The 17884-nt window shown below is 32.3% G+C and overlaps 1 protein-coding gene across 1 annotated transcript; it reads left to right on the top strand.

Annotated features, from left to right (window-relative positions):
• Positions 1 to 1308: 1308 nt before the first annotated feature.
• On the top strand, positions 1309 to 17200 carry LOC105331372 (uncharacterized). The gene is made up of 6 exons (XM_066078778.1): positions 1309 to 1377; positions 1689 to 1827; positions 3042 to 3170; positions 4577 to 4715; positions 6580 to 6756; positions 14398 to 17200. Exons 1-4 carry the CDS (start codon positions 1309 to 1311, stop codon positions 4660 to 4662), a joined length of 423 nt encoding a protein of 140 aa, XP_065934850.1. The 3' UTR covers positions 4663 to 4715; positions 6580 to 6756; positions 14398 to 17200.
• The last annotated feature ends 684 nt before the right edge of the window (positions 17201 to 17884 follow it).

Here is a 17884-nt window from a genome sequence, read left to right as displayed (position 1 = left end):
CTCTTGAACACAATTTACAAAAATATAGAAATATGTTCTACATCATTATCAATATCAATATTTGATTAAATAAAAACAAGTTTTTAATGTAGCTCCTTTGTAGATTGCACTATATCATGATACATATAATAAACATAAAAATATAACTTTGCAACGATCACCTGTTTGTGGAACAATGTTTCACAATTCTGATCACTCTGATAATGGTAGTACTCTCTAACTACAAGTATTCAATATGGTAACAATAACTAACTTTTCACATATATTAGAAATGAAATACTATAGCTTAGATATCAAAACTATGAGTTACTGGGATAATTTATAAAATACATTCTTTCATAAATAAGATATTGTAACCTCAAAAAGTAGAATTAGCTAATGGGCTAATATCTTGCTTCAATAGCATAAAACCATGGATTTTGCTCAGATGTTTTCCCACAATAAAGAGTCTATTTGTTTTGTGTTTGTTGGTTGCTTAATAATTATTTTTGTTTACTATTGACAGGTTCATAGATTTTTATACAAACCTGGTTGACTTTAAAAGGAGGTTTAACAAATAAAACTAAGTCCATATTTTAATATTACCAGTGCCATCCTCATTCATTCTTTATGTTCCTTATTTACTTTAACAACAATAAATATCAGCAAGCGATCATCTAACTTTCTTAGACTTATAATGGTAACGTTTCTCCAAAAGTATTGTTAAGCTATATTTTAATAAAGAAAACAGTTAATTATCAGATCTACTTAAAGGATGGTAAACAAATTCACCCAATATCTACCTCAACTATTCAGATTCAAATTGTTAAGCTATAAACTATAATTTGGTAAAGAAAACATCCATATACTTTACCTTTGGATGAGTTTCTATATTTTTATATGAAACCCTTTTTTTAAAGGAGATCAATATAGTCTTAAAATGGTCACAGCCATTGAGCCCTCTTAATACTGGTTGTGACACCTTGTTGGATTCACTGTAGAATTAGTGTTACAGCGTTGGGGGTTCATAATTGATATCATGCTAGGGTAATTATTCAATGGTGGATCTAAAGATAAATGTAGATAGGGGAGTGTGAACAAACAATACAAAGTTTTGTATGTCATTTTTGTTGTTTATTTGTTAATGATGGGTACTCTCTATAAGCATGAACATCTAATGTTACAATAACATCACAACAGTTAATACGTATCTGTTTCAAAGCAATGTTAATGAATTGTTATTGCATTTAACTCTGATTCACTGGAAAAATGCTTCATGTCACAAGATTGTAAATGATTATTGACCTTAACTACTTTTCACTGGGATCAATGCATCATGTCCAGATTCAGGGAAGGAGCCAGATCTCAAATGACTATTCACAGGTCTGCAAACAAGGGGTAAGTTGTTATTACAAAGACATTCTCTTGACTGCCAACAAGAGGTAAGTTTGTTATTACAATGATTTCTCTGGTCTGCCAACAAAGGGTAAGTTTGTTATTGCAATGATTTCTCTGGTCTGCCAACAAGGGGTAAGTTTGTTATTGCAATGATTTCTCCAACAGCAAGTTTCGAAGTACAATTTTACAGAATTTGTGTGTAAAATCACAACAAGCAATCATCAAGGCTGTTATTTTTCAGAAGTCGTTAGCTGTAAGTTATTGCAGTCAAATAAAAGGAAGCTGCAATAATATGAATGGTTTCTTTTCAGTTTTGCACAGGCTCCTTGTGTCTAAAGGTTGGAACACCAGAAAATGGGACATCTCCAGGTGTTTGGGAGGAATGCTTTGTTACACTGCCTGGTGACCTGACAGTACAACAAAAGGAGCAGCTGTGTTATTTAGCCTGTAGTAAGTATTGTTGTCTAATATATAGTATTATAGACAAATTGTCTGACAGAACATCAAAAGGAACAGCTGTGTTACTTAGCCTGTAGTAAGTATTGTTGTCTAATCGAAAGTATTATAGACAAGTTGTCTAATCTGTAGTATTATAGACAAATTGTCAAGTCTGTAGTATATACATTGTCTAATGTGTAGTTAGTATTATAGACAAATTGTCTAATCTGTAGTAAGTATTGTAGATAAGTTGTCTAATCTGTAGTAAGTATTAAAGTAAACCCTATAGACAGATGTGAGCTAATGGTTAGTATTATAAACAAGTTGTCTAATGTGTAGTATTGTAGACAAGTTGTCAAGAATGTAGTAAATAAGTTGTCTTATTTGTAGAAAGTATCATAGACAAGTTGTCTAGGCTGTAGTATTGTAGACAAGTTGTCTAATATGTATTAAGCATTATAAACAAGTTGTCTAATTTGTAGTAAGCATTATAAACAAGTTGTCTAATTTGTAGTAAGCATTATAAAGAAGTCTAATTTATAGTAAGCATTATAAACAAGTTGTCTAATTTTTAGTTAGCATTTTAGACAAGTTGTCTAAAATTTGTAGTGGGCAGTATCGACAAGTTATAGTTCATGTTGTAGATATAAAATCAATCTTTCTAAGGCCTAACAAAAAAATAGTTTGTTTCTGCTTTCATGCTAAAAAAAAGGTAGGGTCGGTCGGAATTTTTTTTTTATTTTTTCAAATATTTTTTCCCTTTAATATTGCAGTATCCATACATGCCGATTAGATACTGACACTGCTGAATGGTATAATATGAGAAATACTTTTAATATCATTCCTGACTATTAAGCTGGTCTTAAGAAAACACAAAAATGATATTATATATCAGATACTTTCTCTGCCAACGATGAGAGCATTATTAAAATCTACAACACATGGAAACATACAGCCATTTTGAAACAAAACGTTTGAGTTACACTGATTTGAGAAGAGTAACTTCTTCAAGCATTTTTGTGACCAAAATTTTGAGTAATTTTTTTTCCAAATCGGATAAAAACGAAAATAAACGATTTTCCATCAAAAATCCTAAAAAAAAAGTTTCGAGTCGGGGGGTAAAATCTAGGGTCGGTCGGGAAAGCGGAAACAAACAATTTTTTTCTTATGCCTAATTTTTGTCTGTTTTGCCAAAGTGTGATTTATATGTTTGAATCTTTCAACAGAGAAGAATGACTCTGATGCTGTATGCTATGCCACAAACCAGAACCTGGACAGTTCTAATGCCCTGTATGTTCTCCTACAAGATGTCAACCAGCGGAAACAGTCCAGCGGCGGAATCAAACTAACAGCCGGTAAGAAATTTGTCTGAAACCCCAGGTGAAATATATATTGTCTCCCTGTAAGAAATACTGTGGAATCATTAGACTTCCCTGTGGTTCAGTTTTGGTGGTGTTCGTTAATAGCTATCACCTACGAATCAGAATTTACATCCTCGACGAAAACTTATAATAAAAGATTTAATTTCTGAAACTAAAAACTGACGCATCCACAATACTACATCCCCACAAATAAAACAAACCCACAGTCCCTGAAAATTGGCCCTCACAAAATTAAATGATTCAATAGTATGACACATGCATGCAGAAATAAGTTTCCTGTCTGGTTGTTACTTTTAACACGAGTAAAAACATTACCTGCTTCTCTTTAGAAGGAGGGAATCAAGTAAATGATTAGACCTGTCAACACTTTTATATTGTGCTGCTCTCGGGAAAGTAAACAAACCATACCTACATGTACCCAATCGGGAAAGTAAACAAACCATACCTACATGTACCCAATCAAAATCCTAGCCTTAATCTTCGGTCCTGCATTAAAAAAACTCCTGTAGGATTCATCCATAGTTGGAAAATATTTGATAGACAAATTAAGATTTGAAAATGAAATTAAATACTATTAAATTTATGATACAGGTTCACCCTGTTATAATTTTAAGCTCACCTAAATCGTGGGTTCGGGTGAGCTCTTCTTATCACAGCCATCCATCTGTATGTCAGTCTGTCCGTTTGTCTCATTTTTGACTTCTTCTCAAGAACCATTAGGCCAAATTATACCAAACTTAGTACAAAGCATCCTTATGGAAAGAGAATTTCAAATTAATTAAAGAAAGAGCAAATAAAAGGAGATGGATGTAATTGCTTTAAAAAGCTTCTGCTTAAGAACCAGTGCAACAGAAATGCCAATATTTACAAAGAAACTTGTACATATAGTGAAGACTCTACATTGTAAAATCCTGAGCCCCGAACAAATAATGGGGCCTAAGAGGGGTTCAAAGTTTGACATAGAAATATAAAGGGAAATTGTTTTAAAATCTTCTTCTCAAGAACTATGATGCTACAATTTAAGAGATTACTATGCAAGCATCCTGATATGATAAAGGTTCTAAATTGTTCAAATCGTGGGGTCCCAATAAAAATTTAAGGTGTAACTTAGAAATATATAGGGAAATTGTTGAAAAACTGATATAGAATGATACATCCTCAAATAATGTAGATTCTTAATTGTTCAAATCGAGACCCTAAACCAATACTGGAGTCCCAATAAGGGTTTAAAATTTAACTTAGAAATGTATAGGCTTAGGGAAGATGTCGAAGAACAGATATAGAACTATACAAAAACTGTTGGTCTGTTGAGATATGTAGCCCATGGGCCTCTTTATCCCACAGTTTTACAACTTATATGTTGATTTTCTATGATCTAGGTTCCCCCTGTAACAATACCAAGGTTACTGTGATGTGTTTTCTCGTTGCCGTGGCGTTGATAATGAAGGACCACTACAGCGACTGAAGAACTTGATATTTAGCGAAAAAACGCTGGCCAATATAAAGAACTGGATTATTGTAAGTCATGCTGGATTATTGTAAGTCATGCTGAATTATTGTAAGTCATGCTGAATTATTGTAAGTCATGCTGAATTATTGTAAGTCATGCTGGGTTATTGTAAGTCATGCAGTATTATTGTAAGTCATGCTGGATTACTGTAAATCATGCTGGATTATTGTAAGTCATGCTGGATTATTGTAAAGCATACTGGGTTATTGTAAGTCATACTTGATTATTGTAAGTCATGCTGGATAAATGTAAGTCATGATTGATTATTGTAAGTTATGCTGGGTTATTGTAAGTCATACTGGGTTATTGTAAGTCATACTGGGTTATTGTAAGTCATAATTGATTATTGTAAGTCATGCTGGATAAATGTAAGTCATGCTGGATAAATGTAAGTCATGCTGGATAAATGTAAGTCATGATGGATTATTGTAAGTCATCCTGGGTTATTGTAAGTCATACTGAGTTAATGTAGGGTTACAATAAATAAAATTGCTTTTTCTTTGGTCTGAAATATCACACTTTCATTGGTTTAAACATAGCACTCGATTGCCTCATATATCTCTATGTTTGTTCAGTGAAAAGTAATATTCGGCAATATGGCTGTCATTGGCTGACACTTCGCCTTGTTATTTGGTTGATCTATTGATGGCATGATGTATAAATATATAGATGTACTGTTGTAGGAATATTGGTGGGCCGTCTTACTGATGGCTATAGGCCTTATCCTGTTTATGGGATTGTTCATCAAGTTCTGTGCTGTATCTAACATGTTATACTGTAAATAACTTGTGTTATATATATAAAATGTAATGTTGTAGGAATATTGGTGGGCTGTGTTACTGATGGCTATAGGCCTTATCCTGTTTATGGGATTCTGTGCTGTATCTAACATGTTATGCTGTAAATAACTTGTGTTATATATATAAAATGTAATGTTGTAGGAATATTGGTGAGCTGTGTTACTGATGGCTATAGGCCTTATCCTGTTTATGGGATTGTTAATCAAGTTATGTGCTGTATCTAACATGTTATACTGTAAATAACTTGTGTTATATATATAATGTAATGTTGTAGGAATATTTGTGGGCCGTCTTACTGATGGGTATAGGCCTTATCCTGTTTATGGGATTGTTAATCAAGTTATGTGCTGTATCTAACATGTTATACTGTAAATAACTTGTGTTATATATATAGTGTACTGTTGTAAGAATATTGGTGGGCCGTCTTATTGATGGCTATAGGACTTATCCTGTTTATGGGATTGTTCATCAAGGTCTGTGCTGTATTTAACATGTTATACTGTAAATAACTTGTGTTATATATATAATGTAATGTTGTAGGAATATTGGTGGGCCGTCTTACCGATGGCTATAGGCCTTATCCTGTTTATGGGATTGTTCATCAAGTTCTGTGCTGTATCTAACATGTTATACTGTAAATAACTTGTGTTATATATATAATGTAATGTTTTAGGAATATTGGTGGGCTGTGTTACTGATGACTATAGGCCTTATCCTGTTTATGGGATTGTTCATCAAGTTCTGTACTGTATCTAACATGTTATACTGTAAATAACTTGTGTTATATATATAATGTAATGTTGTAGGAATATTGGTGGGCCGTCTTACCGATGGCTATAGGCCTTATCCTGTTTATGGGATTGTTCATCAAGTTCTGTGCTGTATCTAACATGTTATACTGTAAATAACTTGTGTTATATATATAATGTAATGTTGTAGGAATATTGGTGGGTCGTGTTACTGATGGCTATAGGGTTTATCCTGTTTATGGGATTGTTCATCAAGTTCTGTGCTGTATCTAACATGTTATACTGTAAATAACTTGTGTTATATATATAATGTACTGTTGTAGGAATATTGGTGGGCCGTCTTATTGATGGCTATAGGACTTATCCTGTTTATGGGATTGTTCATCAAGTTCTGTGCCGTGCACACACCCAGCTCAAACCCTAACGCCAAACCAGCCTTGAAATTGACGGACACACTGAGGCGACGACGCCGTCAGCCAGAGCAACAGTACCGGGCACAGGTAGGGTGGTCAATGACCATGACATAGTTATTTGAGGATAGAGAAGGACAAACAGGAGTGGAGTGGTTAATGTCCAAGGTTGTACTTTTATGTACAGATAAAATCAAATTTTATTATCAAATATAGTGTGTCTGGGCTAACGAAATTTGTGCTGTACAACGAATGGTAAAACTATAGTTGTGATCAACAACTGATTAGATTGACAGAGTAATAATGATAGACAGAAAATGTTGGACTCATTAGGTGTTGGGTTAATGAAGTGAGTGGCTACATCATTGGCAGAGTCACGACTAGTCACAAGTTTAACTGTTGGTGTACAACACTGTCTTGTATACATGGAAGTAGTCAGGTTTTACTAAACTAATTACAGATTATGCATTAATTTTAAATGGCACATTGTATTCAAAGATCTTTTTGTTTTTTGGTTTCGGTATTTGAATTTGAGAGACATGTTTTTTGTCATAGTCTTTGTATTTATCAGTGTAATGTCATTATTCATTGTGTGTAAAGGTGCTTACATGGATAAGATTGACAGTCATCATCTTGTAATATAAAAGAATTATCAATTTTAAGTACAATGTTTAGTACACACACCTTGTTTAGTACATACTCCTTGTTTAGGGTGATAAAGATATTTAAGTCCTTGTGTAAGTTTGTTATGACATAAATCCTTATGAAGGTTGTGAAAAACATGCATCCATATGAAAGGATGTTAGGTTATTTTTCGGGATTTAAAAAAAAAATCAGTCTTTATATAGATTAGAAGATTGCGCTTTAAAATGGATGTTTAGGGCAATACTTCTAATGTAGGATGTTTACGACCTTAGTCCTGGTGTAGGATGCTTAGGACCAAAGTCCTAGCAAAGGATGTTAAGGACCTGAGTCCTAGTGTAGGATGTTTCGGATCTTATTCCTAGTGTAGGAAGTAAAGGACCTTAGTCTTAGTGTAGGATGTTAAGGACCTTAGTCCTAGTGTAGAATGTTTAGAACCTTAGTGCTAGTGTAGGATGTTTAGGTTCCTAGTCCTAGTGTAGGAAGTAAAGGACCTTAGTCCTAGTGTAGGATGTTGAGGACCTTAGTCCTAGTGTAGAATGTTTAGAACCTTGGTGCTAGTGTAGGATGTTTAGGTTCCTAGTCCTAGTGTAGGAAGTAAAGGACCCTAGTCCTAGTGTAGAATGTTTAGAACCTTAGTGCTAGTGTAGGATGTTTAGGACCCTAGTCCTAGTGTAGGAAGTAAAGAACCTTAGTACTAGTGTAGGATGTTTAGGACCTTAGTTCTAGTGTAGGATGTTTAGGACCTTGGTTCTGTAGTAATGAGAGATATATTTGCGGACTCAAGGGTAAGATGGGAGATGATTATTTATTGCATTAATTTTCTTAATGGTCATAAATGGGTAATGAGGTTGCTTTGCCTTTAAGTCTCAGTTTCATAAAATTTTATCTTTCTTATATGCTTAACTAACGGTGTAATGCAATAACAAAGGTGTTTTTCACTCATAAACTGCTAACACTGTTGTGGATCATACTGCTACTCAATTACTAACAGTCAATATCAAACTAAAACCTCTCTCCTCAATCCGACATCTTGTTCAAGTCTTCATTAAGACTCAAGTTATGGTTTTTGGAGATTTATTAAATAAAACCTTAAATAATTGATGAAAAAAGAATGATTACTATGTAAGAACTAAGTGCTATTAGAGTTACATGTATTTGTAACTTTAATATACTGTACTAGTGGCATAATAAGCTATTTTTTTTAAAAAATAGTATATTTGTACATATACTTTGCCTTTTTAAGTTTCTAATAAGGGGTTATATTTTAAAGTCTTCATACTTTTATGAACTTTTATAATCTTCTTAACTTTTTTTCATAACTATTGCTGTCCTTAATCATTTAACTGTTCCCCAGCATAACTGTTTTCACCAAATCAGCCACAGAATACCTATTCATAGATTTAATGTAGGGAGGCTGTGTTGTCGTCAAGTCAACCATTAGATTTTCTTAAAATATTTCAGTATTAAGACAGGCTATATATTCAGATATTTAATGTCTTTTAACGAGGCTATGTGGTAATCAAGTCAACCATCAATATACTTTTTTTTCCTTCAAATTATTTGTTAATAAATGTATAATTTTTTATACAGTGAGGAAAAAGTTCATAAATTTTAACCTTGAAATTATTATTTGTGTTAGTTTCTATATCTTTATAGCACTTGTTCTAAAATAGATTTAATAAATATAATAGTCTGCTTAAGAGATTGCACAACAATCCAAGTCTCAGTTCAAGTGTTTCTTATTAACCAAACATTTCTATCATTATTTAAGTAATAAGGAATCATTCGTTGAATATTATGGGGTGATAATTTTGGTCGAGGCGTGATCAAATCCAATAAAGCCGGAAGAGCTTTATGATAGATTTGATCACGCCCTGACCGAAATTATCACCCCATGATATTCAAAGAAAGATTCCTTATTACTTATATTAACATAATTTTGAGCCAATATTTGAATTTAAATAAGCAAATCCCGCCGGCGTCTCAATTTGGCGTCATTTGAAGTAATGGGTTATATAGTTCAAAATCAATACCTAGTGTTATCACAGGCAATACACTGTAAAATGTAAATATAAAAAAATAAAATTTATCTTTAAAATCAAAGAGGAATTCTATTGCAAAATAATACTGTTGTTTTTAACTTAGCCGTCAAAAAATTTGTTGAAGGAACCCTAAAGAGCATTAATGTAAATGAAATTCAAAATTATTGATATGGCTGTAATGTTTTGGCAAAAGTTGATTGTAATATCAAATTCTCATTTTTTACATTAAATGAGACCGATTTGGTTGCGGTTGTTTAAGGAATGAATTCAATATTTATTTGTTTTATACGATATAAAATGGTTTGGGGCAGTTTACAATTTATAAACCGCGAAGCGGTTTATAAAAAAGCGTAAACTGTTTCAAACCATTTTATATCGTATAAAACTAATAAATATTGATTTCATTGCTTATAATTTAATTTTTCTACTCTTCATTGTAGATAAAAACGGTCATTTGACCTTTAAAATGACGTAAAATTGTACAAAATTCAAACGTAACGTCAGGCGTATTGATACATCTTTGACGTTAGTCTTACTATGACGTAGGCAACATTCTTTATACGATATAAAATAATTTTTTTAGCCAATCAGAAAGCGCGTTACAACCAGAATTAAATTATTTTTGTGCAATCACCACAATTTCAAAACTCCTCATTTCTTTACCGTAAGTTATTTACACCAACTCTAGTTAATTTCAAAGTTTCAAGAAAATCTACAATCTTCTGATTCTTTTTGTGAATCAGAAAATAAAGGTGCATTTAATTAAAGCAAAAAGAAAATTGTCAATTTCAGCACTGCAAAGAAGATTAAGAAAATACTACATAATGTAAATTTTGATATGTGATTAATAATATCATTTTCTACCTTACTGTAAAATTTACTAAATTCTAATATCTGCTTTTTAGTGGTGGTCATCTCAGAATATCAAAACACTTTAAAGTGTACATGTGTACTTATTTCATGTAAATTGCTCGTGAAAAGTTTCATGTGAAAGTCAGATACATTCAATAAAAATCATTGTTAAATAAACCTTTATAAAATTTCATTGTCTATGAACAAAAACAACACCAGAGCAAACAATAAACAGAATGTATAAAGGATTACTAGTATTTTCGCCCAGTGATTTTTAATTTTATTTGGTCTTCTACACTAGTTTCACCCCGTCTGTAATTCGTCCAATCATCACGCTGTCTGTAATTCGCCCAATCATCACCCGTCTGTAATTTGTCCAATCATCACCCCGTCTGTAATTCGTCCAATCATCACGCCGTCTGTAATTCGTCCAATCATCACGCCGTCGGTAATTTGTCCAATCATCACGCCGTCTGTAATTCGTCCAATCATCACGCCGTCTGTAATTCGTCCAATCATCACGCCGTCGGTAATTTGTCCAATCATCACGCCGTCTGTAATTCGTCCAATCATCACGCCGTCGGTAATTCGTCCAAGAAGAGTTGTGTGATAGATACTTTCTTATTTATACAGTTATTCGAAAGATGTTTTGAATTTGCCCAGTCTTAAATTCACTCATTGGCAACGAAGATAAAAAGGACGAACATAAAACTGAAGCTTTTATTTCACTTAATACTAGTAACTGAATTTTTAGCAATGAAACACATGATATGACGCTGTCTGTCTGTGTTTTGTAGAACCACGACACTCAATATCCTTTGATAGTTGTAAGTATTTATATCCTGTCTAAGGCAAATCTGTATGTGTGAATAAACCTGCATATATCCTAGAGCTGCACATCAGCGAAATCTCACAGCCAGTCTCAAAACAACACTCCAGACTGGAACCAACTTACATAGCCCATGTCCATAACATCTGCAGCCCTTTTCACAAAAAATCTTACGATTGATTTTTATCGTAAGTGAAAACTAGAGTTTTTATTCATTTTCACAAAACATCTTATGAGATTCTTACGTGTAAAATTTGTCGTAACTTTACGATAGCACATACCCTCTCGTAAGTATTTCAAAACTGTAAATAATAATCGTATTATGTAAAATATACAAGAAAAACAGCTAAATTTAATGTATTATAGCGCATTATACCGTTATTTCGCATTATATAGCAGTTATTGTTGAAAAATAATACACAAATATTGAAATAAATTCTCTAAAAATTTTTACGGCAAATTTTTCTCGTAAGATTTTCCTACGTCACACTAAATACACATTGTGATTGTGACGTCATATTTTGATTTCTACTACATCACATTGATTACACTCGATGTAAGTGGTATATAATTTCAGTTTTGCATCTTTTTTTTTATGAGAATGTTGGTTAATTTATATGTTTCTGCTGTTTTATAAGAATTATTAAGTGAATTCAAGTCGTTGCTAGAGAAAGGATAACTCGTAAGTAAATTCTTAAGTGAAACCTGTTACGAATGCGTTCGTGAAAAGCACTTAAGATTTCTCGTAAGATATTCTTAAGTTGAAATCTTACGCAAAACCTTAAGATTTTTTGTGAAAATGGCTACAGAACCATATTTCCCCCGTTTTCTTTTACATGTACTTTAATAGCAAGATGACATCTGAAAAAAGTTCCAACTTATATATGTTCTCACATTCATTTATTACCATTATATGTAAGCAAATAAGCGTTTTGGTATGAAGTGAAATTAGGCGACTAGCCGTGAGATTTGGTTGATGTCAGCCATTATCTATACAGAAACCTTACCAATATTGTGTGCTTACAACTGCTGTCGTAGTTTGCCCTAGTTAGATAACTTTTTAATGTCTAGTCTAATTGTACTTACTTATTATCTTTTGTAATGAAGAAGTCAGACTTGGTTATAATAAAAGAACACATGATTTAGGATGAGTATATCATGAGTTGCACCTCAGTAATATGCTCAGGTACACAACAAATAAAGGCGAGAGAAACAAAATATTAATTAAAACAAATGCAACGCAAAAAGTTCTAAATGATTAGTTTAACATATAGATGTGTTAATTAGGAATCGTTTTATCCATGTTACATTTATGTCTTCTTTCCTAGCAACACTCGCTAGCAGCTAGCTAACAGCTCCAAAATGTTTGCACATACCTGCCTTCTTAATTCATATAACGCTTTCTTACACCTCCATAAACTGAATTGGTTTAGAATCATTTCCTTATAAGGAAAGTACACTCATTCATACATAACATTCAGATTTTTCAAACGTACTTGGCGTTCCTTTATTTTGTTTTCATTGAAAAGCTGATGTAGATAGTAAAAGTTGTGCCATTGAAGATGTTGAACAAGAAAATGATAGATGCCATCATGTTTTGATATAGTACCAATCGGTTCTATATACTTTAGATGGACCTCTAACTTCATTGGTTGTATCCTGATCACTCGGTTCTCTATACTCTAGATGGATCTCTTACTTCATTGGTAGTATCGCCTGATGGTTTGTGGCAAATTGTACGTGTTCAGATATTGATGTGGTCACTCCAGATGAGATGGGTTTATATTTAAAACTTGTAAAGTTATATCTGGTTATGACCAATCATTTAGGGATAGAAAGAAGATAAGTGGAAAGAAACTGTATTCCACATGCTATCATGGAACTACAGAAACATGGTCATTAAGTAGAATGTTGTTTTCAGTTGAGAAATGTCTTCAAAGGGAACATTCACTGGCAGTGTGTGAGTTCCTGTCATTTGGTTGCATGTTAGAGATGAGCTGTTTACGTAATACACTTATTTCAGTAAACCCAATGACCAAGTTACATAAAGTTGTATATATTGAAAACAACCCTAAACGTTACCCTAATATTATAACCAGTGTTTGTACTTAAAGGCATTACTTGATTATAAGATTTGTACACGTCTTCTGTAATTTTGTAATGAACTTATGTATCAGACGAATTTTACGCTTAGAATTAGACGTAAACTTCAAAACTAAAGCTTCTACAGTTACGTATAGTAAAAACACTTATTGTTAAAAACTGAATCAGATGCAGAGCCTTTGTTATAAGGTGAATTTTGCGACATAGTAATGTGTATGTCCTTTATTTACAAGCAACCAAGAGCAACATCAAAGATTTAGGGTAAACGTTTAGCCAATTTAGCCACACGCACGCTGCCGCTTCCATACTTTCTTCTTTACCCTTTTCGCCTCTTACACTACGGCATTTATAGTAATGGTGGTGGGTGCCAGATGCATTATGGGTATAACTAGATAACATCACGTGTTGTACTGGGTTTTGTTTTCCACCAAGTATTTAAGAATAAAGAATATAGGGGACTATTGAATTAAATATGAACAATCTGGGTTTTTTAAAATTTTTTTTTTTGAAAAGTATGTGCGAAAATATGTTCGATTAATTTTTAATTTATAATTAAAAAGATAAATGTCAGTGATTATTTGAATCTTATATTTTGAATAAATATTAAAGAATTTGTTCGTAATGTAATTTATATTCTGATAAGTGTGTGCGAGAGGGAAATTAAAAGTTGTAATTTATAGCATAACTAATCTACTCTTTCCTTGAAAAAAAAAAAAAACGAACATTGAGATGCAGTTAGTTTAGTGTATTATACCATTTCAAAAGATACGATTCTAAGTTCTGTTTTATTGTATAAAGGTAAATTTTAAATTGTGTTTTATTCTATAGTATGGTCAATAAATCTGCTATAAAGCTGATAGATAATTAATAATAATCTTTTTTTGGTTAAACAATGTTATAAATTAATGTTGGTCAACAAATGGTACATGTAAACGGGCACAGTTTGTCTTTTTAACAGATGTTTAACATCTTGTGGTAATTACAATTCAAAATGAGAACTTGCGTTGCACAAAAAGATCAATGTCATATGCCGAAAAATATTTCTAGAAGTGACGCTTTTGAAATTCGAATGATAATATTATGTGTTTGTACAATTGAAACAGTAGATTATTTGGAGATGTGTAATCATAACTAAGCAATTTAATTGCATGCACTTACTAATATTTTTTCTTCATTTTATAAAGACTAGTACAATTTGTTACGTTATATGTTTTGACGAATGGTATCTATACTGAGCCTTGTTTTTATTTCTTATTGTAGGGCCCATCGGGACCCCCGCCGCCATACTCAGCACACGGAGGCCCACCACAGGGGCACAGGAAGGGAGCAGGGGCTAAAGGCGGGAGATACAATAATTTAGAAATGCGTAAAGTTTGAACCATATATCATCTAAATTGAATTCATCGTATTTAATGATTTTTTTTAACGAATGTACACTAGAAGAACAACATTTCCATATGTGTTTTGAATGATGTAGTCCTTTGGTATTTTTGATAATATTACATTTGTGTTAAAGATACAGATCTGTGTTCATTTCTTTGTAAATCATTATGCAAACATAATTCCTATTATGAAAAACAATATGACGGGGTATTGGGGTTTCAATTGTTCATTATTTTTTAATAAATTATTTCCTTCTGTATTTTGGTAGAATGATATTACATTGAGGCATTTTTGATTGTTAAGGTCAGGCGACACGTTCCTCAATTTTATATAACTTTTTCCAGGAATTTGTTGATGGTTTACAACTATTTTGACAAGCTTTCTTGCAAAAAATTAGGGTTCCTTACAAGGCATTTCTACAAAATACTAGAGTATGCAATTTCCTATATAATCTTCTTGGAAATACACTCGAATTGCTGATGTAAAAATAAATACATATACAGCACAGCAAAATTCACTATAGAGGAACTCTATCTCGGCCGGAGCAGGGATTTGAACTCACGACCTCCAGAACAGGTACGCTTCTGGCAGTGAGCGGCCACGGTTCTAACCACTCGGCCATCTAGACACATAACCACATGTAATTAAATTTTAATCATTTTTAAAATAATTATAAAATTAATAATTTTATTGGAACTCTCTATAACGAGGAGATACAAAAACGATTCTCGAAGAACGTGTCGTCTGACCTTAATTTTTTGGAGTTTTTGTGCTCATGCATACAGTGTTAGTTATTGTTTACTTCAGTTTGAATCATGTTATAAAATAAAAGGCTATACTAATCATTGTAATGTAAGCAAATGTACGTTAAAAATGTGATCCATTGTTTCAATCAAGGCAAATATCTTCGTTATTAATTGCACTAATAGTATAACTATGTTTAGATGATGGCCTATCGAGTTAATGTAAATCATTTATGCCCTTTCTTATGGATTAAAAATATCAGGTTTTTCCATTGTGTGCTATTGAACTGACTGGAGCAGAATGACCGCACCTTGGAATGTGACGTAACAATGGTATATGTATTCTATTGGTCGTTCTATTTCCTAGCATAATTTGTGTTAAAAGGTTCCAGCTTTTCGTGGACTCTATCTAACCATCATTTTCCTTTATTTATACATATCTTTGAAAGTGGGTTTTTGCCACTTAATTTGTAAACGTTTGTTTTAATTATTTTAACTCTGTCTATAAACCATTTTAAGTTGTTAACAGTTCTTTAAATATTTCTTACGTCTGTTTGTGTCTTTACTGAGTACAGTATACGTACATTTAAGGTACGTGACAAGTCCCTTACAGAATGCTAGTCACGTTATCATATCCTTGTCAACTTTCAGTAGCAGCACTGTAGGAGCACAAAGAACTGACACAAGTAGAAACTGCAATATATCCTCTATTTTAATTGTATGCTATTCAGAAATGTATTTAACCAATTTTGATGATGTACAGGCGATATGTAACTACATTTTTTAACAATTGTTTTCACTTTATTTCTCCCTTTCTATTTATTTTATTTCATCGCAACTGTAGCCTAAAGAAAAGGACTGGAATGTTTTGTTGGTTTTTTTTGCCTGGGTCGTCAAATGATTCTTCAATCGCCGTAAAAATAATACATGTTTGACCTCCTCTCCCAGAGTTTTAACTGTTTCATATATCCCTATGATGAAAGTCCCAGGACATCTACTTAGTGACTTAATGGTTTAACACATGTTGTCATCTAGCCACCTACAAAACCAAGCACCTGCTAATGATGCTAGTTATTTATTTTGCTTAGTGCCATTCACAGGACGAATTACCAATCTATAAATATGTATTGTTATATGGGAAGTTGTCTATGTTAAAACAAGAAATTATCTGTGTGTTTTAAAAGTCAATGAGATCAGTTATTTTGGATATAAATATGGGTCGGCTTCATTATTCAACAGAATGGAGACAAAAGGAGAGATTGTAACTTTATGTTCCTTAGAAATTTAGTTTAGATCCAAGATCGGGAGTCAATAGATCGCTTTAATATAATTAGCTATTTTCATCAGTTTAGGTTCCCCTCCTGTTAATTTTTTTTGCATTGTGAGAATCTCGTGCATTGTTTTAATCGCTTTATTCAATCTTCTATAGATTTTGATTGATCATGGAATGTTACGATTCTTCTCTTTTGCTTAAGGTGGTATGAGACACCTCCATATTGTGACGTACTATAGAAAGAAATGTAAAGGTTCATACTTTTATCAACAGTAATATCGACAGGTCTTCCATACCACCTTAACATGTTTGTACTTTTATTTTCTCTTTGGTTGGTGCTGATGATGTTTTGTTCATTTACAATGTAATTAACGTAACAAATGTGTATCACCTCCTCCATTTATTAATCCTGTGAATTAACCGAGTGTTCTGTAAAGAAAAGGTTGAGATGCATTCTGTTTTAAATGTAACGCATACTTGTAAACATTGTTATGAAACTTTCCTTGAGAGCTGTTGAACATAGAAAAAAAACATTACTAAAATGACACTCATTTGCTGTAAAACATTGTGTTATTTATTTAACTTAAAGTTTGTTTCGTCATGTTTATTCTTCGCTGTCAGACATTTATTTTACTGGAAACAATAAAACAAAATCATATGAAAAGGGTTTCTTTTTATTGATTGTCTAAAAAAAGGGTATTGAAATATTACCAAAAAATAGTTATATTGTAAAGTAATATAGGTAACACAAAATAAAGAATTAATAAACGAGGGAAAATTCGAACAGAATAAATGCAAATGGCAAATATTTAAATTGAAAACATTCTTGATTTTTATGATTCATAACTGGTGTTTATATTTGCACATCAATGAAATATTTGATATATCTATTGGTATATTTTTTTTATTTTTTACAATATTACGTAAATAGTTAAGGACGATATGGTTTATATATGTATTAATGTTTTTTCTTAATACTGTATTACGTGCATAGTTTGGCTGGTCTTGATCTGGACAATGGATTTACGTCAGACCGTGGAAGATGGTCATCTACAAAAGTCGTTCACTTACTTTTACTTTTACAATTACTTTTAATGTAGGGTTATAATTATGGTTTGTTATTTTTCATTTATGAATTGTGTATTTGTTAGAAATCGATTGATTCAAAAAATTTTAAATAAAGATACATTCCTGGGATTCTTTGGTTAATATATTACTTGATTCGTTTAATAACTTGAGTTCTGTTTTTTGTTTGAGAATGACGAGTTATAATCTAAGTATAACATTGTGGGTCTTTTCAAATCAGAAATTAACTCTTTTAATAATTACGTATTACAAATTATTAATG

This window comes from Magallana gigas, chromosome 1 (assembly GCF_963853765.1).
Source record: "Magallana gigas chromosome 1, xbMagGiga1.1, whole genome shotgun sequence".
Classification (NCBI taxonomy): domain Eukaryota; kingdom Metazoa; phylum Mollusca; class Bivalvia; order Ostreida; family Ostreidae; genus Magallana; species Magallana gigas.
The sequence above is the reverse complement of the archived record's forward strand: the minus strand, read 5'-3'. Positions and strand labels throughout refer to the sequence as shown.

Bases quoted from the DNA above. Each gene is read 5' to 3' on its own strand.
- LOC105331372 (XM_066078778.1), top strand. From the start codon at position 1,309: ATGCATCATGTCCAGATTCAGGGAAGGAGCCAGATCTCAAATGACTAT. The intron at 1,378-1,688 runs GTAAGTTGTTAT...GTTTCTTTTCAG, and splicing joins CACAGGTCTGCAAACAAGGG to TTTTGCACAGGCTCCTTGTG. The intron at 1,828-3,041 runs GTAAGTATTGTT...ATCTTTCAACAG, and splicing joins GCTGTGTTATTTAGCCTGTA to AGAAGAATGACTCTGATGCT.